The 25,397-nt window shown below is 47.6% G+C and overlaps 1 protein-coding gene across 3 annotated transcripts in view; it reads left to right on the top strand.

The window, feature by feature from the left end:
- Window positions 1-25,397, top strand: part of RPTOR (regulatory associated protein of MTOR complex 1) — a 416,763-nt gene that overhangs the window by 226,551 nt on the left and 164,815 nt on the right. For all 3 annotated transcript variants that reach the window (XM_025362539.1, XM_025362540.1, XM_025362541.1), the window contains one exon: window positions 15,705-15,764. In XM_025362539.1, coding sequence (XP_025218324.1) covers window positions 15,705-15,764 — 60 coding nt within the window. The remainder of the gene's footprint in view (window positions 1-15,704; window positions 15,765-25,397) is intronic.

Consider the following 25,397-nt stretch of genomic DNA (forward strand, 5'->3'; position numbering starts at 1 on the left):
TTTTTTTTTTTTTTTTTTTTTTTTTGAGATGCAGTCTTGCTCTGTCGCCCAGGCTGGTGTGCAGTGGTGCAATCTTGGCTCACTGCAAGCTCCGCCTCCCGGGTTCACACCATTCTCCTGCCTCAGCCTCCCGAGTAGCTGGGACTACAGGTGCCCGTCACCATGCCTGGTTAATTTTTTTTGTATTTTTAGTAGAGACGGGGTTTCACTGTGTTAGCCAGGATGGTCTCGATCTCCTGACCCCGTAATCCACCCACCTCGGCCTCCCAAAGTGCTGGGATTACAGGCGTGAGCCACCGCGCCCGGCCATTTTGGACTATTTCTTAGAATATATTTCTGGGAATAAGATCAGTAGGTCAAAGTATATATAGCTCTTGGTATCTTTTGCCAAACTTTTTTTTTTTTTTTTTTTTTTTTGAGATGGAGTCTCACTCTGTCTTCTCAGGCTGGAGCGCAGTGGCGTGATCTCGGCTCACTGCACGCTCTGCCTCCTGGGTTCAAGCGATTCTCCTGCCTCAGCCTCCCAAGTAGCTGGGACTATAGGCACCCACCACCACGCCCAGCTAGTTTTTGTACTTTTAGTAGGGATGGGGTTTCACTATACTCGCCAGGCTGGTCTTGAACTCCTGACCTCGTGATCTGCCCACCTCAGCCTCCCAAAGTGCTGGGATTACAGGCGTGAGTCACTGTGCCTGGCCCTGCCAAACTTCTTTACTAAAAGATTGCTCTAATTACACGGCCCCAAATCACACATATATGAAAGTGCCATTTTCAATATGAAAGTGCCATTTTCAACACAACATGATTTTCTAAGAGAAAATGTTCCCTACTTTGCATATTGCTGGGGAAAGACTGTGTCCTGTAAGTCCCGTGTGTGACTGCAAGAAAGGACCAGGATTACAAGGCCAGAGACAGAGAAGGCCCCACAGTGACATCTGGACCAAATCTTTTTGGTGAACCCAAGTGCTGAGTTATTTATTAGAAAGTGAAGGGGGAGGCCAGGCACGGTGGCTCATGCCTGTAATCCCAGCATTTTGGGAGGCCGAGGTGGGCAGATCACCTGAGGTCAGGAGTTCGAGACCATCCTGACCAACATGGCAAAACCCCGTCTCTACTAAAAATACGAAAAATAGCTGGGCGTGGTGGCGGGCGCCTGTAATCCCAGCTACTGGGGAGGCTGAGGCAGGAGAATCACTTGAACCAGGGAGTCAGAGGTTGCAGTGAGCCGAGATCGCACCACGGCACTCCAGCCTGGGCAACAGAGCAAGACTCTGTCTCCAAAAAATAAAAATAAAGTGAAGGGGGAGCAGAGGCCAGTGTGGGAGGAAGGGACAGGAAAGGTCATTTGGACAGGAAAGATCACCTGGTTTCATGTTATTTCCAAATTGACTGATAATTTTAAATATGTGGTTGAAAACTATTAAAAACTTGAGTATTCAAGCAGGACTAGAGAAAGCGTCTCTGGTGTTCTTGGTCCCAGCGTCCGGCTGTGTGTGAAGTGGTGTCTCCCGGTTCTGCTTTGCGTTTCCCTAGTGACTAACGACGTCAGGCATCTTTATATGGGCTTATTGCCTATTTCTTTTTTTTTTTTTTTTTTTTTTTTTGAGATGGAGTCCTTTGGGGTAGGAACTTTTTTATTTTATTTTGGTAAAGTCCATCTTATCTATTTTGTTGTTGCTGTTACCTGTACTTTTAGTGTCATGTTTAAGAAACCATTGCTTAATCCAAGGTTATGAAGTTTGACACCTGCACTGACTTCCAGCACTTTCATAGTTTTAGCTATTACATTTAGGGTCCATTTTGTTAATTTTTGTAAATGGTGTGATGATGTCTTAAATAAGCATAGCTTGAACTTTGGATCTATTTTTAACTTTGAGAATGTCTTCTGCAGAAATGACAGAAATAGATGTATTGCTGGCGTGACTTTGGAATTGTATAAAGAAAAGGTGAATGCCAGAGGCTGAAGAGGGAAGGAGCTCTTTGCCCAGCAGGGTTCTTTGTAGGGACCATCCGTGGCTGGGGTTAGATACAATGTTACTTCATTATACAGTTTATCAAATTGGGAAAAGACAACACCTAAGGGCATTTGTATCTACTCCATAAAAGTTTGCCATTTTAGTTTGATGATCTTATAACAACTCTGAAAAAGTATTGTTTTTCATGGATTAATCAAATTACCAACACTACTTTAAAATCACGCTGCATCACTCTTTCTGTGCCACAAGGTGCTTAGACCAGTGACTTCTCTGCTCTTGGGAGCAGCTATTAGGATCCTGATGTTAATGACAGATAAAAATTGATGTCAGATAGAAAATTAACCTTCTTCAGGGTATATGAAACTGCTTCCCCTAATCCTATGCTCTTCCTTATTAAACCAAATGCAATCCAGGACCTCTGGAGAAGGAAAATCATCAGCTGTTTATATGCTTGGCACCCTTTGGAATAGTCATTTACCCATCTCATTTGAAAGAGCAGTTAGAAAAATCACAAAGAAATAGTCTTTCTAAAGTTTTCCTTCCATTTTAATTCTGTTGTGTTTTTCTTCATCACATTTTCCACGCACCTCACATGATTAAAGAATGGTCATTCTGCATTTCAAGGGGTCCATGCAGGAGGTTCACTTAAGACTAGGAGTGTGAGACCAGCCTGGGCAACATAGCAAGACCCAATCTGTGCCAAACATTCTTCAAAAAATTAGCCCGGCATGGTGGTGCACCTGTGGTCCCAGCTACTCGGGAGAAGGAGGCAGGAGGATGACTAGAGCCCAGGAGTTCACCACTGCCATGAGCTGAGATCATGCCACTGTACTCCAGCCCACATGGCAGAGTGGCGCAAGACCTTATCTCTTAAAAGAATAAAATGTTGATTGAGGATCCGGACAGTAAAATCACGAGACCTCAGAGAAAGAAGAACAACTGTCGTGACACCTCACGTGTGGTGTCTGTGGCCGCAGCACCCATGAGTGCATTTTGCTCTTGTTTGTCTTGGAGGGGAACCAGACATCTGTGTGCTGGCGTGGACTGGACATTGCCATGTGTTTGGACCATGTCTTTGTGGCTTAGCACAAAACCAAGACAAAAAATTTGTACCTGTCATAGTCACTGGAGAAGCCGTGCTGTTAATTGATACAGAAGCACAGCCGTGGGCTGAGATGCACCCTCTGAGCCCCTGGCTGTCCTCAGCCTCATCACAGACCCCACGCTGAATGGTCCTGTGGGACTAGGCATGAGGATTCGAGCTCATGTGTGCTCCCATAAGCTGCCTTTCCATTCAGTGATACAAACTTCTTCCTATAAAAACACCAGAATTGTCCATAAGGTAAATGAAAATAAGAACCAGTTCACTCTCAATTTCCTCCCGTTGTCTGGAGTCTTGTTGAGGGCTCTGGCCAGGTCAGCAGGCACTGTTTTGTCCTGTGAAAGTGGGCGCCTCCGTGGCTTTCTAGGGGAACTGAAGAGAGAGACTTGTAGTCGGCGAGGAGCTCCTCGGCACAGGCAGCGTGTGGATTTCCTCATGCTTCTGCCGTGCCTACGTGCACTGACGTCACAGAAGAGGGAGATGACTCCGTCACAGTCGGAGTTTTCCTGTGTGGACATTGAAATGTGAAATTCCTGGCCGGTCGCGGTGGCTCACGCCTGTAATCCCAGCACTTTGGGGGGCCGAGGCAGGTGGATCACAAGGTCAGGAGATAGAGACCATCCTGGCTAACACAGTGAAACCCCGTCTCTACTGAAAATACAAAAAAATAGCCGGGCATGGTGGCGGGTGCCTGTAGTCCCAGTTACTCAGGAGGCTGAGGCAGGAGAATGGCGTGAACTTGGGAGGTAGAGCTTGCAGTGAGCCGAGATGGTGCCACTGCACTCCAGCCTGGGCAACAGAGCGAGACCCCGTCTCAAAAAAAAAAAAAAAAGAAATGTGAAATTCCTTGACCGCACGTGCTGCCCCTTCCACACAGTGGGGTTCATCTGCTTGCAGAATCTGCCTCTTAAGGGCAGTTGGGAGAGACCCTCAGTGGCGCGTATCTGGAGGCTGTGACCTAGCGTCGAAACTGTAGACCAGGAACGCAAGCAGATAAAAGCAGCAAGGGGGACAGATTGAACCAGCTCTTGGCATAGTTTCCTACCCCCCACCCAGTTCAGGAGTTCATGGACAAACTGTTTCAGGCATGTTGAACAACACAGTGTACATTTCAAAGTTAATTGGAAAATCTATGTGAGTTCACTCGTTTGCCCCCAGAATGCCAGGAGTGAGCTCCGTTCTCAGGGTGCTCTTCCTTAGCCCCCTGTTTTTGCGGCGGCTTAAGGCTCTGCAGGAGCCGAGGGTATCCAGGCTCCATTCCTTGGCCCGACTCCATGCTGCTGCGACTCTCATCTGCTGCCGGAAACTCACTCCCTGTGGACGTTTTCCACGCCTCTGGCTGGATTTCTGCTCAGTAGCCTTCAACAGTGGTGTTCTTATCGTGTCCCTCTGCTTCTATTAAGTTAATGGGCACAGGCACACGGCCCATAAAGCAGCTGGATCAAAAATCGGGTTCTTACCAGACGACTTAATTGATAAATGTCCCAATCACAAGAAGTTGAAATCCTGTGTACAGTGAATTTCAGAATCACGTTCTGGGCATTTCAGTTTCCCTAAGTATAATTGGAGCCACCAATGGAGAAGACAGAAAGGGAGAACTTGGGTGTTAGGAGGACAGGGACCAGCGAGAGACAGGGATGAACAAAAAGTCTGTTTAATTTTAGATATTGGGTGCGGAAACCACCACGGTTTAAATGCTTAGGAGGACAACTGGATAGACAGTGGTTTGTTTCTAGCAGATTCTGAACTCGTCTGTTGGGAAAAACGGCTACTGACGCCCTCTGACTGTCAGAGACGGCCTGGGCTAGACGGGGATTGGTGGAAGACATCTCGGCAGGGCTGCTGCACACGGGTGCTGTCTGGTCGGAACAGAACCGTGACTTGAGATACATATACTTTTCATATTTGTGCCGTTTATGCTATTTTTAGATTGCCTTTATTTTACGTATTAGGAATTTGCACACACATCAGGTGAGTTGTAAAGAGTCACAGAGTAAGTTCCTTCTTAGCCTATGGCAAGGTGGCTCCTGCAGCTCCCCCCTCCCCGCCCCCCCACCCTGGGGCCTCACTCACATGGCCTCTGCTTCCTCCTTTCTTTTTATGAGCTTTCACCTTAACTGTCTTCCTCTTTTCTTTCGGATTTCCGTAATTGAGTTTGTCAGTGCATTGAGCATGCTCTCTCAGTTGTCAGGGGCATACACTTGTGTGTGATTTTTGACTTGGCTAAGATGCTCCAGGATCCTGTCGCCCCCACCCATTGTGGTCTTTGGGTGCAGAGGAGGGTTCTTATGCCCAGCCACTTAGTCAGCCGGGTAGCCAGGGGTGAGTTTCAGAACCTTCTGAACCTCAACTGTCTCCCATCCAGGACAAGAAGGATAATGACACACATCTAAACTGGGAGGGCGATGTCGTGGCCATAGTCTGAATCTTTCTCAGGTTCTCTGGTGACATTGCCTGGTGTGAGCTAGGAGGAAGGGTGAGGGCTTAGGCAGATGGAGGAGTGTGCATTTCAGTTTTTTGTTATAATTAATTTTTTTCACTGACAAGATAACTTAGAGGGATTTTTTAAATTGGCAAACAGAATCTTCAGCTTTGCCTTCAGTTCCCTCATCTTAGGGTCAGCTCGTGGCTGCCACCCCAAGACAACGCATCCTCCCCGTGGCTGCCCCGCGGTTCTGCTTCCCAGAGGGCGCCGAGGAGCTAGACCTGGTGCTGCCGAAAAGGAACTCGGTAAAAGATTTCAAAATGTTTAATAGGAAGAACTTTCCCAAGTCTCAAATACACAGAACTTACTCAAAAAGGGCCCCTTCTTGTGGATATTTTTAAGAGTACGTTTTGCCACGCTGTCTCGCATGGGACCTCGGCAACAGCCGAGCCATCTGGCAGCTTCTTCTGGAGTAAAATCTCACGCGAGATCGAATCTCAATAGACTGGGCTTGGACCGCCCATTTGACTACATTTCGATCCCAACTCTAGCTTTCAGAAACCTCCTTACAGGGAGAGGCCTCTTGCTATGGGAAGACGAGAGAAATTAATGTCTGTGTTATTCCAATGAAGCCCCCGCACTGCATCGGAGGGTCTTTTGTTTGATCTTTGGGTTGCAGAAGGAGCTGTGATTGTGTGTGGCTTATCTTGCTCTCCAACCCAGTTTAGCACTCTCCTAGCTGAGCTCTTCTCTCACTTGTACTTTGGAAGAGAGTCACGTCTTGGCTTTGGGTCAGAGCTGTGCAGCGACCTCGGTTTCGTCCCTGTCATAGGGACTGATTGATTCTAAAATGAGCCGCGCGAGGCAGCCCTGGAGCCTGCAGCAGCACCGGTCGCCCAGCATGTCGCTGGCCTGTGTTTCACGTGGGGTCAGCTCTTCAGGGGTCGTCACTGAGTAGTAAGTGCTGAGCCTTTGGTGCTGCTGTAGCACCCTCCTGGCCATTTGCGGAGAGCCTTTGGCGCTGCTGCAGCACCCTCCTGGCCGTTTGCGGAGGCAGCGGCTGGTTTCTGGCTGGCCCGTGTTTCCTCCACCCTGTGAGTGCGCGTGGAAATTGACACAGTGGACTCTGGGATGTAGGGAAGGCTAGGGGTCAAGGGCACAGCTTCTTTATATAGAAAGAACAAATCAGACGGCAGGAAAGATACATAATGATGCGTCATTGAAGTATTGGTTCTTTGTAATTTAAAAGAATCACTTGTTTTTAAAGAACTGAGTTTTATGGGTTTACCACAAGGCCATCCTACATCCCAGACAAGAATGGGTGAGGACCCAGCAGTCGCATGTGAAAATAAATGGTGTATTTAGCGGGAAACGCCCTCTTGCCATCAGGCACGCTTTCCCTTGATCCTGGAACACCTTGGTTTCTGAGGATGGCAGCCCCAGCCGTTGCCCCGTAGCTGTTCCTCAGCACCGCAGTCATGGAATCTCTGTACTGAACTAGGACTGAGCAGCCCTGGCTCTCAAGGGGTCACGGGGTGAGAGGACCGGAGTTCTGCAGGCATTTGCACGTGAGAAACTCCAGTGCTTTGTGGCTGTCCCACTTCCTGACTCAGCTTGACTTCCTTCGGGCAACCTGGGTATTACTCCCATCTTAGCTCTGTCGGTATGTAGTATAAACACAGTCCATGTTATTGATAGTTTCTTAGGTAAAAACACATTAAGATTTGAATCAGGCCAAGGAGCGCGGAGAATCTGAAGTTGTCCCAAACGAGCTGGCCGTAAATGGGCTCCTCCAGGGCAAGGCGCACCCCAGAGCTACTGGGGGAGGTGGAAGCCTGCTGTGTGCTGCGTGTGTGTTTCCTGTGGGTGACGCTCATGATTACCTCCGTGGAAGAGGTTTACCTTTTTAGGAAAGAGTTGGTTTTTTCTGCTTTTGCAAAGTTGTGCCAACTGTTGATCATCTCAAGGACAGTGGAGAAGGGAGAGGCAAGGAGCCTGCCTTTCAGTCTTGGCCTTCTTTGAAAACAGAAGGTGGCTTCCTTAAATGATTTCCTGACTTGACTCATCAATGTAGGGTGCCTGTGTTGACACTCTCTTGCCCCTCTCTCTCGTCTCTGTCCCCATCCCTTTCACTTTTTACTATACGACAGTTTTCAACCGTTCCGTGAAACAGCTGAGAGGATGATGAAGCGAACTCTGTATATGTTATATCACCTACATTTTACAATGATTTGCTCTTGTTTTGTTTTTATGGGTATGTTTGCTAAATTACAGACATCATGATGTTTTACCACCTAAACACTTAAATAATCATTTCTTTTTTAAAAAACTGACATTTTCCTTATAACCAAATTATCTTAACTTTTTAATGTCTTCTGCACCCAAATGGCAGAGCCCTTGCAATTAGCATTGTTCCCATGGAAGGTGTTTTTCCATTGCCGGCCAGGCTCCTGCATCCCACAGGCGCCTCAGGGGCTCCTCCGACATCCAGCCAGCTCTGCCAATGGGGCTGTAGCGCAGAACAAGACAGATGGGATCGGTTCATTATGTTGGTTGGCAGAAAGCTCAGATGAGGCGTTCATCTGTATTTCTCTTACTAATGGAATAATTGGTTTTCCTTTTTGCTAGCTTGCTTCTGTAGCACGGAGGGCAACTAAGAAATAGCCAACTCTTGCACTTAATTTGTATCTTGTCCTGATTACTGGCCTAGAAGCTCCTGAATAGAGTAAGCTTTTCTGTACATTACAAAGTGCAGCTGTTTAACGTTCGCAAGTTAGGAAAGTCACTTCTCCTCTGTTTTCTTCTAATAATACTGAAAGGCATACTTTTTTTTTTTTTTTTTTAAGAGAAAGGGTCTCACTGTGTCACCCAGGCTAGAGTGCAGTGGCACAATCATAGCTCACTGCATCCTTAACCACCTGGGCTCAAATGATCCCCCTGCCTCAGCCTCCCGAGTCCTCTGACCACGCCCAGCTAACTTATTTGTCGAGATAGGGACTCAACTGTGTTGTCCATGCTGGTCTCACACTCCTGTCCTCAAGTGATCCTCCCGCCTTGGCCTCCCAGAGTGCTGGAATTACAGGCATGAGCCAAAAAAACCACTTACTTTTAAATTTAGTTACAAATATCGCATGATTTGGCACATTAGTTTCATGTGGGGATGTTTAGTTCTTTGGGGGTTTTTTTAACCTGCTGGATTAAATGAAATGCTGAGAGTTGAAGAAATTGGCTGATTTTACTTTTTTTTTGAGATGGAGTTTCGCTTTTGTTGCCCAGGCTGGAGTGCAATGGCATGAACTCGGCCCACTGCAGCCTCCGCCTCCTGGGTTCAGGCAATTCTACTAACTCATCTTCCCGAGTAGCTGGGCTTATAGGCGCCCACCACCACGCCCAGGTAATTTTTTGTATTTTCCGTAGAAATGGGGTTTCACCTTTTTGGCCAGGCTGGTCTGGAACTCCTGACCTCAGGTGATCTGCCCACCTCAGCCTCCCAAAGTGCTGGAATTACAGGCATGAGCCACTGTGCCCAGCCTATTTTACTTTTTTTTTTTTTTTTTTTGAGACAGAGTTTTGCTCTTTTTGCCCAGGCTACAGTGCGGTGGGGCGATCTCGGCTCACTGCAATCTCCGCCTCCCGAGTTCAAGTGATTCTCCTGCCTCAGCCTCCTGAGTACCTAGGATTACAGGCATGCGCCACCACACCTGGCTAATGCTGTATTTTTTTTTTTTTTTTTTCTCCATTTTGGTCAGGCTGGTCTCAAACTCCCAACCTCAGGTGATCCGCCCGCCTTGGCCTCCCAAAGTGCTATTTTACTTTTAATTGTGTATTTATTGCCACTTTGAGCTATATTCAAAAATAACTTTTTTGAAAAAGAATATTTAAAGCCAGACCCCTCCAGCAGTTTGCTGTGTCTCTGTATGACTAGGTTAAAATACACAAGTCTGTGAAAGCTTCAATGACACCTTCATCAGTGTAAATTCTAGAGACTTCACGTCCCAGCCGAGGTGAAGTAAGCCACCTATAGCCTCTCTGTCCCACTCATTACAACGAAAAGCTCTGGTCAGGTTACAGAAAAGCAACTACCAAAGACTACAGATGAGCAGGGATGGCTGGGACTGGAGTCGCAGTCAAATAAAATACAGAGGTGAATCTCTAAATGTCAAACACTTTGGGAAGCAGGATTTACAGTTGAAGGCATACAGGCAGACCAGGTGGGCTTCAGTATATCTTGATGAACAAAGAAAAGGTTGGAGGTTTTATAAAGAGGAGAAGTGTTTCGCGTTGCTCTTTGAGAAGGTTCTTTGACACGAGTAAGGTTTTGGGGAGCTGGTAAGTTCCGACTGGTGAGTGGGTGAGACTAGTCTTCGAGTCACAGCAGGTTGTGTCGCCATTAGTTAAAACTGGTGTCAAGTGACAGCAGGCAGTTTCAGCGGCCAGGCTGGCAGAGAACTGCGTTCCTCGAGGAATATTTTGTGGCCCGAGTGCTTTCCCCTGGCCCCTTGACTCTGGTTGAGTTGGGTGTGACAAGACTGATCCAGTTTGTATGATCAGCTTTCACAATGACAGTGACAGTCATGATGGGGATGGGTTTTGAGGGCCTTTCCCTCTCCTTTGCTGTGGAACTGCACAGGGAATGCTGATGGCAAGACCTCCAGGGAAGCCACTTATGTCTTCACCACTAGAGAACGGGAGGCTCTGCATGTTGGCGAGAGCAGGGGGTGCCGCACTCCAGCACATTGTGTGTTCACCTTCCAACCGGGAAGCTGTCCTTGTTCAGGAGTTTTTAGAGTGCGTCTGTCCGTGGGGAGGAGTGGCTAGGTGGGGTGGGTGGTGGTGTCCTGGAACCAGTCCCCCAGGGATGACTGTCTATGCCTGGGCCAAGTCCTGAAGGTCATAACAGAGGCTGCTTCGGCACAGTGGGATAGGAGAGCGAAGGCTAGACTGACGCACTATTGGGTGACACATGTCTGTATGATTTGGGTTTTTGTAGTGACCGCCATTTGCTTTTATTCTAAAATAAACCAGCATGATTCAGTGTTGTATAAAAGATAAATATGCAAATGCGAAGCTATCTCAGCATGGTGGGTTTATACAAATTTTTCACTTTTTTATGGTAAATACACGTGGAGTTTTTTTAATTAGGAGGAAACAAAGGAGTTTTCATTCTCAAAAATGAAAACAGCATTCAATAGTTACTTGTATGATACTTGACAAGGTTACCGAGCTGAACGTTAATTTGTTCTTCATTGTTAAAAGAAAACTCTAGACAAATTAAATTTAACAGAGTTTAATTGAGCAAAAAACCATTCTTGAATCAGGCAGCCCTAGAACCAGAATAGGTTCAGAGCGACTCCGGGACTGCCATGTGGCTGGATACCTTCATGGGCAGGAAGGAAAGTGACTCCAGAGAATGGAGGAGCCGCAGCAGCTGGATTGGCTGCCGCGGGGGGTCTGCCTTGCTTGAGCCCGGTTTGAACAGTTGGCTGTCGGTGGTAGTCTGAGACTCAGCTGCCTGTCACAAGACCACGCTGTTTACACATCAGGCTGGGTTACGGTTCACCACGTATATGGAACCATTAGGCCAAATGTAAAACATGTACGGAGGCAGCCTTTAGGCAAAACTTAATTTAACATCATAGAAATCTCGAGGCCACTTGTTTGCGCACCCAGCCTGGATCAGTCATAATTCTTGCTGCATGCCACACTCATCACTAGTCCATATTTGGCCTCCTTTTAAGTAGTTAGTTAACAGGTATTTTTATAGCATAATGGGTTTCCCCAAACCACCACCCAACCAAAACCCAGACCTTGATGATGACCTGCGCTCACCACACAGGGCCCTTGATGCGCACGTGCCTGCCACCCCCGCCCTGTGACCACTGCCCTGAGTGCCGGGCTCATCATCCCTTCCATGCCCTTTCTAAATTGCTACTATGCATCTGTGTGCGTTCATTAAAACCATTACTTTTCTTTCAGATTTTAAATTTATTAAAGGCTTTAGTGCTGAATGTGATTTTCAGGACTCTTTTTTAAAAAAATGCTTTTGGTTGGAATGTGGACATTTTCCACTTAGCTTTGTGTTGCTAGTGTTCCTCCATATCCATGTGTGTTTAGCTAGAGTACCCCCCTCTAACTGCCTGTAACATTCCACTCTGCGAATATGCCACACTGTGTGCACCTGCTACTCCTTAATGGACACTTGAGCTTTTCCAGCTTCTTCCCTTGTTTGTTTTGCTTTGCTTTGGTGTATTGTATTGTATTTTTGCTGTTATGAACAGTGATACTTGAACGTTCTTTTCCATGTGTGCTTTTGAACACATGCAAGAATTCCATATGTATTGAAAAGCAGAGTTGCCGGATCATAGTGTATAGGAATGTTCAGTTTTAAGGGATCATGGTAAGGTGCTTTCCCAGTGGTTGTGCCATTTTACACTCCTGCAGTGGTGATGGAGACAGCCTATGATCCACGTCCTTTCTAGTTCTTGGCATTGCCATTCTTGTACATTTTTACTGAGTAGGTTTAGAATGATATCTCGTGTAGCCTTGATTCACGTTTCTCTGATATCGCATGATGTTGAGCATTTCCTCATATTCAGTGGCCATAGGTATGTCCTCATCTTTGAGATGTCTGTTCATCCATTTTTCTGTCGGATTTTTAATGCTCTTGCGGATTTATATGTAGGTTTTCAATCCTGGTTATGATGGATATCGCCCCCACCTTTTTGCTTTTCATTTTAAGACAACTACAAATGTTACCAAGGTTATGTGTCATCATCACTTCATAGATCTCCTCCAGCGTCTCTTGGAGTTTTCTCCCCTCTAACTTTAGCCTGTCATCTGCAAGTGTCTTCCTCATGAGTCTTTTTGTGACAAGTCTTCTGAGGCCATATGTGCCTCTGAGAGTATTTTTGTCATGCTCACACATTTGAATGACAGTTTGGCTGGATACAAAATTCTGGGTTTTAACTTACTTTTCTTTAATAAATTAAAAAACATCAGCTGGGGGTGGTGGCTTACACCTGTAATCCCAGCACTTTGGGAGGCTGAGGCGGGTGGATCACCTGAGTTAGTAGTTCGAGACCAGCCTGACCAACATTGTGAAACCCCACCTTTACTAAAAATACAAAATGAGCCAGGCATGGTGGCAGGAGCCTGTAATCCCAACTACTCGGAAGGCTGAGGCAGGAAAATCACTTGAACCCTGGAGACAGAGGTTGCCATGAGCCAAGATCACACGACTGCACTCCAGCCTGGGTGACAGAGCGAGACTCTGTGTCAAAAATAAATAAATAAAATAAATAAATAAAAATAAAAACACGACTCCGTTGTCTTCCTGCATCCTGTGTTAATCTGATTCTTGTTTCTTTGAATGTGATCTACTATTTCTTTCTGGAAGCTTTGTATGTATTTTCATTGTCTTTTTAATATTCTTGATCTTTACTACAATGTACCTAATTTATGATGTTCTTCATCTGTATAATGTATCATAATACTTCACAGAATGTGAGGATTAAAAAAATCAGTATAAAAGACATAAACAATGATACCAAATAATAAGCACCAAGTAAGCATCAGCTGTGTTATATTATCATATTCAGCTTTATGGAGTTTTTGAGCCATTTTTATTACCTCTGCCTTTGCCCGGTCTTTGACCTTTCATTACTCAGTAACACTCTAATGTAGGTGAATGAAAGAAATCGTGTAAAACGTGAAACCAGTTGTTAGCAATTCTGGTATAAAGATAATTTACATTTTTGGCTAAAACGAAGTTTGTGTACGAAATGACTGATTTAGGCATGCTACTCTTATTCGTATAGCCATATTATAATAAAGTTGCATGATAATCCTATTTTAATTTTTTATTTAAGGGAACATTATATTTTCAGTGAATTTATAATAATGCTTATTTCCCAGCCAATAATTATTTTTATAATTTTTAAGTCTCTGTCTAATTCCAATATCTGGCCAACTATGAATCTGTTTTTGTTGATGGTTTTTTCTCTTGATTTTAGATAGTATACTATCTGTTGTGGATGAGGCATTGTAGACATTCTAGATTCTGTTATTTTCTTTTGGGCAGTTAACACTGGTCTTGTAGAGGCTTGGTTATAGGACTAGGCTCTTTTGGCCTTGATCTTAGTTCTAAGGTGCGGTTCGTAATCCCTCTGGGGTGTCCATGGAATGCCTCAGATGTGATCAAGCCCTGTAATTTGGCAGGACCTGATCTCCTCTGTCTTCACAGTGGCAAGCAGATGTTAAAATCTCTCCTCTGCGTTTTCAACCTTCCTGCTGTCCTCCACGGGGATCCTGGGAATATTATCCTGTGTGTGTGCCCTTCAGGAGCCAGCCTCCGACTTGGGGAGGTTTACATGCGGGTTTTGGCTCCCTTCTTCCTAGGGCTTTTGCCTGCAATATCCTGGCAGCCTTGAACGTGGTCTCAGCCCAGTAAGGCTGCTGCCTTTCAGTTGCATGCTATCCGCCACGTGACGTGTGAGTGAGGAGCACCCCTGGGAAAAGCCAGATGAAGGTGATTCATCCAGAGTTATTCTCGTTTTCTAGGGGTCACGGCCCTTCCAGTTCCTGCCTGCATTTGTTTGTTGTTCAGAATCTTCAAATGGCTTTTGAGTATTTTGTCCAGAGCTTATCATTATTGGCAAAAGGATTAGTCTGATATAAGTGATTCTGTCATTACTGGACTCCAGAAATCCCAGTCAATAAGTACATTATGGATAAAAAGACAAAGTAGCATGGTTCGCATAGGACTCAGATTTGAAAATGCATTTCCTGTAGATCATTTTTATCCACAGAGAAATTCTAGTTTGCCTGGGAGCACCGTAGGAGCTGCATGTATTTGCGCTGGTGCAGAGGTGTCTGGGCACAGCCGAGGAGAGCATCTGCAAGTGAAGCCAGCAGAGGAGACCACTCAGAGTGGCACGGACTGGCTCGGGGAAGCATCGGGGCCACACGGGACACTTGACGCCGTGGGAAAGGGCCGCTCTCTAGCTTCAGGCAAACGCGGGCCTCACTTTTATTTTCTCGGCTCTTTGAACAATAAAACACTGACTACTGCAGCCACCACCAAGAATATAACTTCCTCTCTGCGGGCTGAGCCAGGTATCACTTCCTGAGAGAGTAAGCGTGGCTGGCAGCCGTGCTTGGGGTCCAGGACGGCCAGCTCAGCCTCCCCTCGCCCTGCAGGGCTGCAGAAGTGAGACCATCTTCACACCCCGGCTCGCTGTCATCCTCGTTCTGGATCTCTCAGTTCCTCTCCCATTTCCTATCCCACTGCTATGGGTGTCCTCCTGGGTCCGCCATTCCCCATAGAGGAGTCACTTCCACGTCTCCCCCGAAAGTGCCTGACCCTTGTACTGCGCCCTCCCCTGGGCTACTGTCCTTCTCCAGGCTTCTTCCATCACTCACTTCCAGCCAGCAGTCCGCAAGTGTGTTTTGCAAATGTGGTGCTTGCTCTGCACCTGCCATTATGTTTTTAAGGTGTGTTATTTGTTCTTAATTTTAAAAGTAGGTGAATTAAACATTTTGTATTTCTCGTACTAAAAATACTGTGTTGGCTTTTTACTCTGAGGCCTTGGTTCTGCCCCACTGTATGCCAGTAGCCTGGGTGGGAGGAGAGATGCTTTCCTTACCTCCCGTTGGCGCCACATTAGAGAAAGCCTGTCCGGCTCCACACGCACTCCTAAGGATGGACTTGCCTCAGACATGAAGCCAGCTATGACCTGTAGGATTTTATGATTATGAACGTGACATAATTGCATTTGCATTTCTTTTGTGTGCCTTAAGGCTACTCATTTATTCTACTCCAGCAGGCTCCCCAGCTCACTTCCTTAAGAAAGAAAGAAGTGGCAAGTCCAGTCCACTCCAGCATCTCGTTTGGAGACTGAGCTTTATTAAGCATCTTGGCGCTCCTCTCCAGGGACGGGGCTTCGTGTGGCTGCAAATGGCTCCTCTCCTTTCTCCTGACAACTCACTGTGGCAGCTCTGTAGTCTCGCGCCTTGACAGGATGGCAATGAAATTTTCTTTACAAATCTAAAACTGCCGAATTAAGGAAATCCGAGTGTACTTGTTCACCAGGGCAGTCCCTGTCCCCACCTTTAACTCTTTCCTTTTCCTGCAGGTCTGTTGAATTTCCTGGGTGACTGTTCCATTCGTGCCATTCACATACATTCTTTTCTTTCTCTGCAGGTTTTGCATGCAGAAATGTGTCAGTCTGGTGCCTGGCGTCACACTGGATTTGATAGAAAAGTAAGTAGGATTTTTAAGCTCTTGTGGCTCTCTGGAGCTGATGAGTTTCTTTTCCTTTTTGAAGGCTCTTGCTTCTCAGAAGTACTTTCTATCAGCGTGGCATGTTCCCTTTCATGTGGCTATGTTCTTTTGTTCTCTGATTAAGGCTGTGGTTGTGATTGTCACACTGGGGCTTAGTGCAGGAGATAACCAAACATGGGCCATATGAAAAGAAAAATAATAAAAAGCTGGATTCCTTTGAACATTTAAAAAGTCTCCAGACTTTAAGCCAATACAAGAACATACCACTTCGCATACAGATCATTTCTGCTGCCACTGAAACGGCAGCTAGATCATAGCTAGCTCTTACCTTATTTTCTGAAACTGTCGCTTTAATATTCTATAACTTTCCATCCCCTACCCACCTGTCTCCATCCAATTTCCATTTTACTATCTCAGGGCAAACTGATTTCAGAACCTGAGCGATGAAGTGACGGGGTTTAGTCAGGCCTCCCGTGAAGAGTCAGTGGCACTTGCCTCCCGTAATCCTTCCGGTCCCATTGGCCGACCTGTCTGTCCCTCGCTGTGATCTCTTTGGATCTGAAGTGGCGTCTCAGGACCCGGAGCGTGGCCTGCACTGCCTTGTTCTGTTTGTTTGTGCGTCGGATTCATCGTGACTCATCCTGAGTCATCCAGGCAGCATGGAAGAACTTTGGAGTTATTTTAAACCCTTTGGCTTGGAACCCCATTTCTTCTAGAATTAACATGCAAGATAATTGTTTTCTACATCTTAATATACAAAGTTGTATCTTAATATTAGGACCTGAATTTACTAAATTAGGCAGGAAAAGCAAACCCACTTCCAAGTTTCTCTTGTGAAAACATACTTGCCTTGTGTATCAGGGGAAAAATACAAAATATTATGTGTCAGCGTTCACGAGGGCACGGTGAGCTCCATCGTGGCTCACTCCCGCCGTGGAACATGGCCGTGTGGCCAGTAGGAAGGCCGGGGAAGCTGCGCTGGTCCTGATGTGGAGTGGTCTATCAGATGTGCTAAGTGAGCACTCCCCAGCATGGGTACCTAACAGAGCATAGTGCCCAGAGGCTTTCCAAGCAGTGCAAGCTGTGACTGAAAAGACTGTTTCCAAAGGCTAAACAGATAGTGGAGTCTCTGAGAAGCATCACATGGAAAATAAAAAAAAAAAATTGGGGCTAAATGATCTGTGCTCCCCTCCCCTTCTGTTTGGTTTGGTTCCCTGATGAGATTTCATGAGATGTGTTAACTGGTCATTGCTGTGCGCTTTCTTTGGGGCTTTTATTTTCCCCTCTGTTGTCTGAGTTTCAGAACTCTCTATTCCCTGTAACATATAGATTGCCCCCACCACTCCTGCCCCTCCCCGCACACGTACCAGATGCGTATCCCACATCTAAAAATCCAAAATCAAAAATACTCCAAACTTTAAAAAAAAGTTTTAAATGAATTTAAAAAAGAAATAGACATGGGCATCTTGCTGTATTTGGCCAGGCTGGTCTTGAACGCCCGGCCTCAAGTGATCCTCCCACCTCCACTTCTCAAAGCACCAGGATTACAGGTATGGGTGATTCTGGCTGTGCCAGGCCAAAATCGGGAACTTTATGAGCACTGACACGCTACTCAAAGACAATGCTCTTTGGAGCATTTTGGACTTTGTGTTTTCGGATTAGTGATAAATCCAAAAAACTTAACTGGTAAGTATAATGCAGATATTCCAAAATCTGAAAAAATTCAAAATCCGAAACACTTCTGGTTCCAAGCATTTCAGATAAAGGGACACTTCACCTGTGTATATATATTATATATCTAATTTATTAAATAAACCATATCCATTAATATTTCAGCAGTTATATTTTATCCTCGCTGGGCTGGCTTATTTAGGCAGCTCTTGGGTGAAAACTGTCTTGGCGTTTTCCACTTGTTGTGCCTCCCCGTGGCTGTTTCCGTGGTTTCCTCTGGAGGTGGGAGGGCCGCTTATCCTTTCTCCTCTGCCTGGTGGCAGGAGCCCGAGCCTTGCCCACACCTCCATCTCCGTGTGGGTCAGTGTCTCGTCTCCGTCCTGGACGGCTGCTGTGTGCTGTTCTGTCCACCCTGGTCACCTGTGCCTGTGGCTACTCCGGACAGGGCCCTGCCAGCGCATGTTGAGCCACGTGAGCTCAGGCAGCACCACGTGTTCCACGTCTCCAGCGCAGAAAGGGCTGCTAAAAATCACCTAGTGATTACGACAAAAAATTGTTTTAAGTTATTGAGTCAAACCCCTTATTTTACTGAAAGAGAACCTGGTATTTGGTCCACTTCAGCTCCTGGGTGACCTTTTCTGCCTGGTTCGGGCAGGGCTGGCCTAGAGCTCAGGTCTCAGGACAGCCCCACTGTGGTCTGCCCAATACAGGGAGGTTTTCCCTCGAACAAGATTTTGGTGTCGGAACAACCAGCTGCCTCCCGTTTCTTTCCAAAACTTAAAATGTGCAGCATGACATCCTCAGCGTGACTCACAAAAGAAAAAAACTTGGTAAATTGGACTTCATCCAAATGTAAGATGTTTACTCTCTGAAAGACACTGCTAATATGAAAAGACAAGCTATAGACTCGGAGAAAATATTTGCGAGTCACATATCTGACAAAGAACACTTGTGTCCGGAATGTACAAAGATATCTCAGAACTCAAAAATAAGGGGGAAGAAGCAATTAGAAAACAGACAAAAGACATGAAGAGACACTTCACCGAAGAGGATTTAGGGACGGCAAATATGCATTAAAACCCAGTGAGACAGCACCGTGTGTCCCTGTTAGAATGGATGACATTTAAAAGGCTGACCAACCCCGTGTTGAGAACTCGCATCGCAGCTGCTGGGAATGCAGAATGGTGCGGCCACTCTGGAAGAACTGTCAGCTTCTCATCAATGTCCACACACCTGCCAACGTGTCCCCGCATTCCCACTCCTGGATCTGTACCCTGGAAGAGTGAAATCTTAGGATCACACAAAACCCTGTGCGTGAATGTTTGTGGTAGCTCTGTTTGTTCCCCCAAGCCGGAAGCGACCCAAATGTCCCTTGCAGGGCAAATGGATACAGACTGTGGTGCATCTGTATGGTGGAATTCTGCTCAACAGGAAAAAGGGACAGGCTTTCTGTATCCACCGCCATTCGGGTGGTTCCCAGAAGTGTCACACTAAGTGTCAGAAGCCCGTCTCCAAGGGTGGCACACGGTTCCATTCCCTTTCCGTGACCTTCTGGGAAAGACAGAACATGGGCCGGAGAACAGATGAGCTGTCGCCAGGGATTAGAGGGGTGGAGAGTGTGGCTGTGGGGCTAGCGGGAGGGGCCTGGGTGGGGCCTTGATGCTGGTGTGGTTCCACAGATCCACCTACGCGTTCCAGTCCATAGCATGTGCACCTGCAGAAGTCATTTTGCTGTTTGACAACTGAAGTAAAAGTAATACATAATGTAGGGGAGGAAAAAAAACCTCACGAGAGCGAGTAGGCCGGAGAGTGCAGACCAGAGGCAGCACAGGGCTGGCCGCCACTGCGAACAACAAGCCATGGGCCTGGGGAACGAGGGGTGCAGGGAAACGGAGACGTGGATTTGGGAGAGGATGTGAATTCTACAGCAGCGTGCTCTGTTGTTTCTGGGAAGATACCTTCACTCTTATTATTAAAATAGGATTGAGTGAGGATTGAAAAAGAAGCAAACACCCTCCCCCATCCACCGTGGATGTTAGTCATTTTCATCAGACGCCCTTTCCCTAAATCATGACGTTAGCGTTTGCAGCCGCTCGTGTTCTTCCCAGAGCCAGTGCGTCCCCTCCCTCCCCAGCACGAATGGCCCTTCTCAGCCAGTGCAATCGTGACTGCTGGAGGTTAGGGCAGTGTCCTCGTGTTTCTCGCATCTCCCCTTCTCGTGTGCCAAGTGATGCTATGAAGGTGGCTAAATGCTAAAGGTTTATTGTATTTTTAAATTTAAAGAGACAATGAACTGTTAATAGTAGGCAGTTTTCAAAACACACCCCGCTTAGGGATTCGGGGTGTGAGGAGGAGATGTGCTGGGAAAAATACAGACGCTGGAGTCAGAGCAGCCCCATCCTTCCCTCCTGACCCTTCTGCGCCACACTCACTGGGCACCTCCTTGCTCTGGGTCTGTCTCTGTCCTGCAGAAGGGACACCACTCGGGTCTCACTGGGCAGCAGCAGTGCCGAGGGCATCACACGTCCTGACACGGCCTCGGCTCTCAGCCCATGTCCACCTCCCGCCAGACACTTCTGCCTTCTCAGCACTTCCCAGAGCTGCAGCTTGGATGGTGGCTGCTGTCACTCCACATGCCTGTAGTTCTGTAAGTGCCTCCCACGCCTCTCCATCTGCCATCAGCTGAGGCACCGACTACTCCCAGGCATCACTGCCCTGGTCCCACTGCAGTTAGAGAGAGATGGCAAGGCGCCGGAGAGGCCGTGCTCTCGAGGCCCATCGCTGAGATGAATTGGCTTAGCAGGCTGTTTTCGTCCATTCTCTCACTGCTATAAAGATACTACCTGAGACTGGGTGTATTAGGGTTCTCTAGAGAGACGGAACAAATAGGATAGATATAAATGTAAAGGGGAGTTTATTGATTAATATTAACTCAGAAAGTCACAAGATCCCACAGTAGGTTGTCTGCAAGCTGCGGAGCGAGGAAGCCAGTCCGACTCCCAAAGCTGCAGAGCTTGGAGACCTCAGTATTAACCATCACACTGGGCAATTTATCAATACCAGAGGTTTAACTGACTCACAGTTCTGCATGGCCTCAGGAAACTTACAATCATGGGGGAAGGGGAAGCAAGGCACATCTTACATGGCAGGAGAGCGAGAGCATGCCAGGGAAGGAGAAGTGTCACACTTTTGAGCCAGCGGATCTCGTGAGAACTATCATGAGAACAACCACTCCCATAATCCAGTCACCTCCCACCAGGTCCCCGCCTCGACACGTGGAGATTGCAATTCAAGATGAGATTTGGGTAGGGACACAGAGCCAAACCAGATCACAGTCACTGTGGGCACCTCAGTCTTTACTGAGAATAACTTCTGAAAGTGTGTGGATTTGGGTCTGAGCCGCTGTTCTCTGAAAGCAGTTCAGCAAAAGCACCTGCTTTAGTGTCTTCCACTTGGAACCCACGTCACACTCGCAGGGTGAACTCCCTCGGTACCTCCCCTCGCAGTGTGACAGAGGTTACATTGAATGCGAGTGGCTGAATTATGTTTATATTTTTTATGCCAGGACAAATTCCTAACTGGATACAGCACTGGAGAAATCCAGATCTTTGCTCCAAAAGCTGCCCAGCCACAGCTGCCACTAGCTCTATTTCCAAGTGGACGTCAGTTTTTAACTTGCGCAGACAGAGTGACCTCTCCACTTAAAACACTATTTTTACGTTCTTTTAATTTTTAGATTTTGTTCCTCAATTATGTTTAGTCTCATAAGAAAGGTTTTTTGTTTGGTTGTGTGTGGTTTTTTTCTTGTTGTTGTTGTTTTCCAGACAGGGTTTCGCTCTGCTGCCCAGGCTGGAATGCAGTGACGCCATCTCAGCTCACTGTAGCCTCAACCTCCTGAGCTCAAGTGATCCTCCCACCTCAGCCATCCAAGTAACTGGAACTGCAGGTGCATGCCATCATGCCTCGCTAATTTTTATTTTCGGTTGTTTGGTTTTTATTGTAGAGCCAGAGTTTCCCTATGTTACCCAGACTGGTCTTGAACTCCTGACCTCAGATGATCCGCCTGCCTTGGCCTCCCAAAGTGCTGGGATTACAGGCATGAGCCACTGCGCCTGGCTGTGTCTTTTGCATATTGTATTATCTACAAAGGACATGAGTTACTTTTTAAATAAGTGATCTTTTTAATCAAGTGATCTTCCTGCCTTGGTTTCCCAAAGTGCTTGGATTATAGGCGTGAGCCACCACGCCCAGCCAAAGAAAAGTTTTTAAGAAGTAGATTTGATTTTGCAGTTACAAAGTGAGGCAGAAAATTCAGCACATCTATGTTTAATAGTGTCTTTCATGCTGCTGTATTTTTTATATTCAGAGGACACTCCTAAAAAAAAAAAAAAAGACCGGGCGCGGTGGCTCAAGCCTGTAATCCCAGCACTTTGGGAGGCCGAGACGGGCGGATCACGAGGTCAGGAGATCGAGACCATCCTGGCTAACACGGTGAAACCCCGTCTCTACTAAAAAATACAAAACACTAGCCGGGCGAGGTGGCGGGCGCCTGTAGTCCCAGTTACTTGGGAGGCTGAGGCAGGAGAATGGCGTAAACCCGGGAGGCGGAGCTTGCAGTGAGCTGAGATCCGGCCACTGCACTCCAGCCTGGGCGACAGAGCGAGACTCCGTCTCAAAAATAAATAAATAAATAAAAAATAAAAAGCCTCATTATTTTTATACTTTATCATTTTCCGAAGATTTCTTCTTGAAATATGTTGATCTACAGTGACCTCTATGGCTCAGACCCTCTTGGCCAGCCTTTCTACTACTTCAGGGCCCCTTCTTTTTTCCACGGAGGTCCCATCAGCATATGTTAACTCCTGTAATGCTAGCCCTCGTGTCAGGGGAGACAGATCCACTCAGAAAGCAGCCGTGCGGTACAGTTCAGAGACAAACAGATCATCATCAAGCTCTGCTGATGAATGTGACCCCTGTGTTCCAGGCAGCCAAGACTGAGTTCCCCCTTGTTTCCCTTCGCTGAGCACACCAGCCATGTTTGCGATGTCCTTGTGTGTCCCCTGTCCTGAGTGTGACGCTGGGTCCAGGGTGCTTGAGGATGAGCCCCCAGCACATTCCAGGCTGTGCCTGTCACCAGCGTGCGCTGGGCGAGGGAGTCACCTCTCTGACATGTGTCACCAGCGTGCGCCGGGCGAGGGAGTCACCTCTCTGACATGTGTCACCAGCGTGTGCCGGGCGAGGGAGTCGCCTCTCTGACGTGGAAGCCCAGAGGTTGTGTTCTGGAAGTAGACGCTGTAACCAGCTTCCGTCCTTACAGGGCTGGAAATGTGGCAGCGTCCACTATCTGTGGAATGTCCCCTGGAGCCTCCTTACCTGTGCCACAGGGAAGGACACCATGGATAGGGCTCCCATGCGTCACAGCATGTGGCCAGCAGGGCCACGCCGCCTCCCAGGGAGGCATCTGACATGCACAAAACCTTTTGAGTTTTTGTATGTTTTTTTCAACACTTTCCTAAAATGCAGTGGTCAGAAGTTAGTTGCCTGCTCCTGCTTGGGGGACCAGTCCCTCAGGGGGTTTGGGAATTGTTCCTCCCAGACTCTGGGGCTGACATGTGGAGGGTGACCGCCTGACCCCTGCTCCAGAGACAGCAGTTCGGTGCTCCTCTGAGGCCACTCCTCCCATCACAGGTGGGAGCAGGAGCGGTGTGGTCTCGGAAGCCGCACCCTATGATGTGCATTCACCTGAGTGGCCTTCCTGGCCTCAGGACTGCGCCAAGCGGGGCTGAGGCACTGCCTCCCTCCAGGCAGCACGCGTGTCCACAAACTTCATAAGTAGCCAAGGAATATTTCAAAATATATACATTTTTGAATAGTTGAGAGATTTTAATACAAACATTTGCACAATATTGGCAGAGCTGTCAGTGGGTGCCAGGTGAGAGCCACACGGTTGTCTGGGTGACACCCCCATGTCCCCGCACACCATGACTGCCCTCCTGTCCACCTTGAGACGGAGCTCCGGGTTCCTTGAGTCACACCTACGTTAAAACGTACGCAGTCGCCCGTCACTTTCACGTCTGTGCCGGCGAGACCTCCCTGGGGAAGCATTTGCATTTGCTGCCCTTTTCGCCAAGACCCTCCCAGGAGAGAGATGACCTTTGAACCTAGAGCCAGAGAACCTGCATGGGCGTCCCTGCCTTCCTTACATGAACTGATCTTGGATCCAGGTTGATGGTGGGATAACCTGGTTTTAATTATAGTTTTAAGACCGAGCAGAAACAGGCTCTCGTACTTGGTCTGATTTCATTTATGTTTTAGCAGTTCATTATTGTAAACGAAATCCTAAGGACTGTAGACCGGGGGGGTGGAAAACCCACGACAACACAGCACCTAGAACGCACCTGTGTGACATCTCGAGTGACACTCATTCGGAACAGATTGTGTGGATGTGCAGATGCCAGGGAGCCTGCAGTACCTGTGCGTACACTAGCTGGGGTTGGACTTGATTTACTCTTAGCTTTTGCCAGCTTTTTAGTGATTCTGAAGCACTAGTTTTGCAGTTTCGTTCTTTTATCTTAACTCACGACGTAGAAATTTCTTGCCCTCAAGAATACCTCTGTTGCCACTAAGCGTGAGGATGACGTTGGTTCCTGGGTCCAACCTGACCTAGCGTCACAAGTCACGTGATGCAAGGAGACTAACAGGTCTGTGTTCTTGGGCTTCTTGTTTCCATCAAGCTTCATGACCTGCAGGAAGTAAAACCAGGTCTGCCTCATGCTCTGCACACCCCTTCCCTCCCCAGTGGCCTCTCTGCACACTCCTTCCCTCCCTGGCGGCTGCCCTGCGCACCCCCTCCCTAACCGGTGGCCGGTCTGCACACCCCTTCCCTCCCTGGCGGCCACCCTGCACACCCCTTCCCTGCCCGGTGGCCACTCTGCACACTCCTTCCCTCCCCGGCAGCCCTCGTTGGGAGCGTGTGAAGGATGGTCCTGAGTGCAAGCTGTAGATGCCAGGTGGTGATCAGCACGCACGTGTCAGATGGGCAGGTGTGTTTGGCACACAGAGACCTGCACGGCAGGCACCTGCCCCGTGCCCATGTATCCTTGCCTGCTGCCATCTGAGAGGATGTACTCTCGTCCTACAACGCCTGGCCCTTGGTGTGCCAGGTCTGCGAGGCCAGAGCTCTCTAGGGGTCGGTGTCGGGGCCATCCTGAGCGGGGAGACGCCGTGCTGCTAAGCGCACAGCAGGCAGCCCCCGGCCGAGAGCCTCAGGACCCTGCTGCCTGGGGTTTGGGGCTGAGTGTGGCACAGCACCACTTTCATGCCCTTTGGAAGGCCCGGCTTTTGTGACCTGGCCTCCTCACCAGCTCAATGGCAGTTTCAGGGCACAGCGTCCCTGCTGCCCCCAGACGGTCAGAAATCCAGCCCGAATCAAAACATTATCCTCGTCTTTGTCAGCACTGGAGACGCGGGGTGGTTTCGTTCCTCAGAACTGCCGCACGATTTGTCTTCAACCGATAATAAATGCGGTTTATTTCAAACAGCGGCGCTCAAAATCAAGGCTCCTCAGGAAATCCAGTATTAACCCCTTCCTAGCTTTCGCCACTCTTGTCAAATGGGCAAAACATGTTGTTTAGCATCTCAGCACAAGACGAGAGAAGATCGGGCAGTTTGTGCATAATTATTTAGCAGTCTTTAAGGCTAGGGGAGGAAGTTGCTTTCTAATTAAGCTGCTGTGTCTGGAAGTAAATTATAGTGAACCTTCCTCGAGCGACCCCCCAGTTTCTAATTATCTACGCTAACCTGGCAGCTTGATGAATAAGCCTGTTGCTGCTGCAGTACGTATTTATATCCCGAATCCTTTGAGAGAGTGGCAATAAGATCCATGCTTGGAAATTAAGGGACATTTTTCAGCCCTGAAACAAAGTAATGAAACGCTTAAAC

This window comes from Theropithecus gelada, chromosome 16 (genome assembly GCF_003255815.1).
Source record: "Theropithecus gelada isolate Dixy chromosome 16, Tgel_1.0, whole genome shotgun sequence".
Lineage (NCBI taxonomy): Eukaryota > Metazoa > Chordata > Mammalia > Primates > Cercopithecidae > Theropithecus > Theropithecus gelada.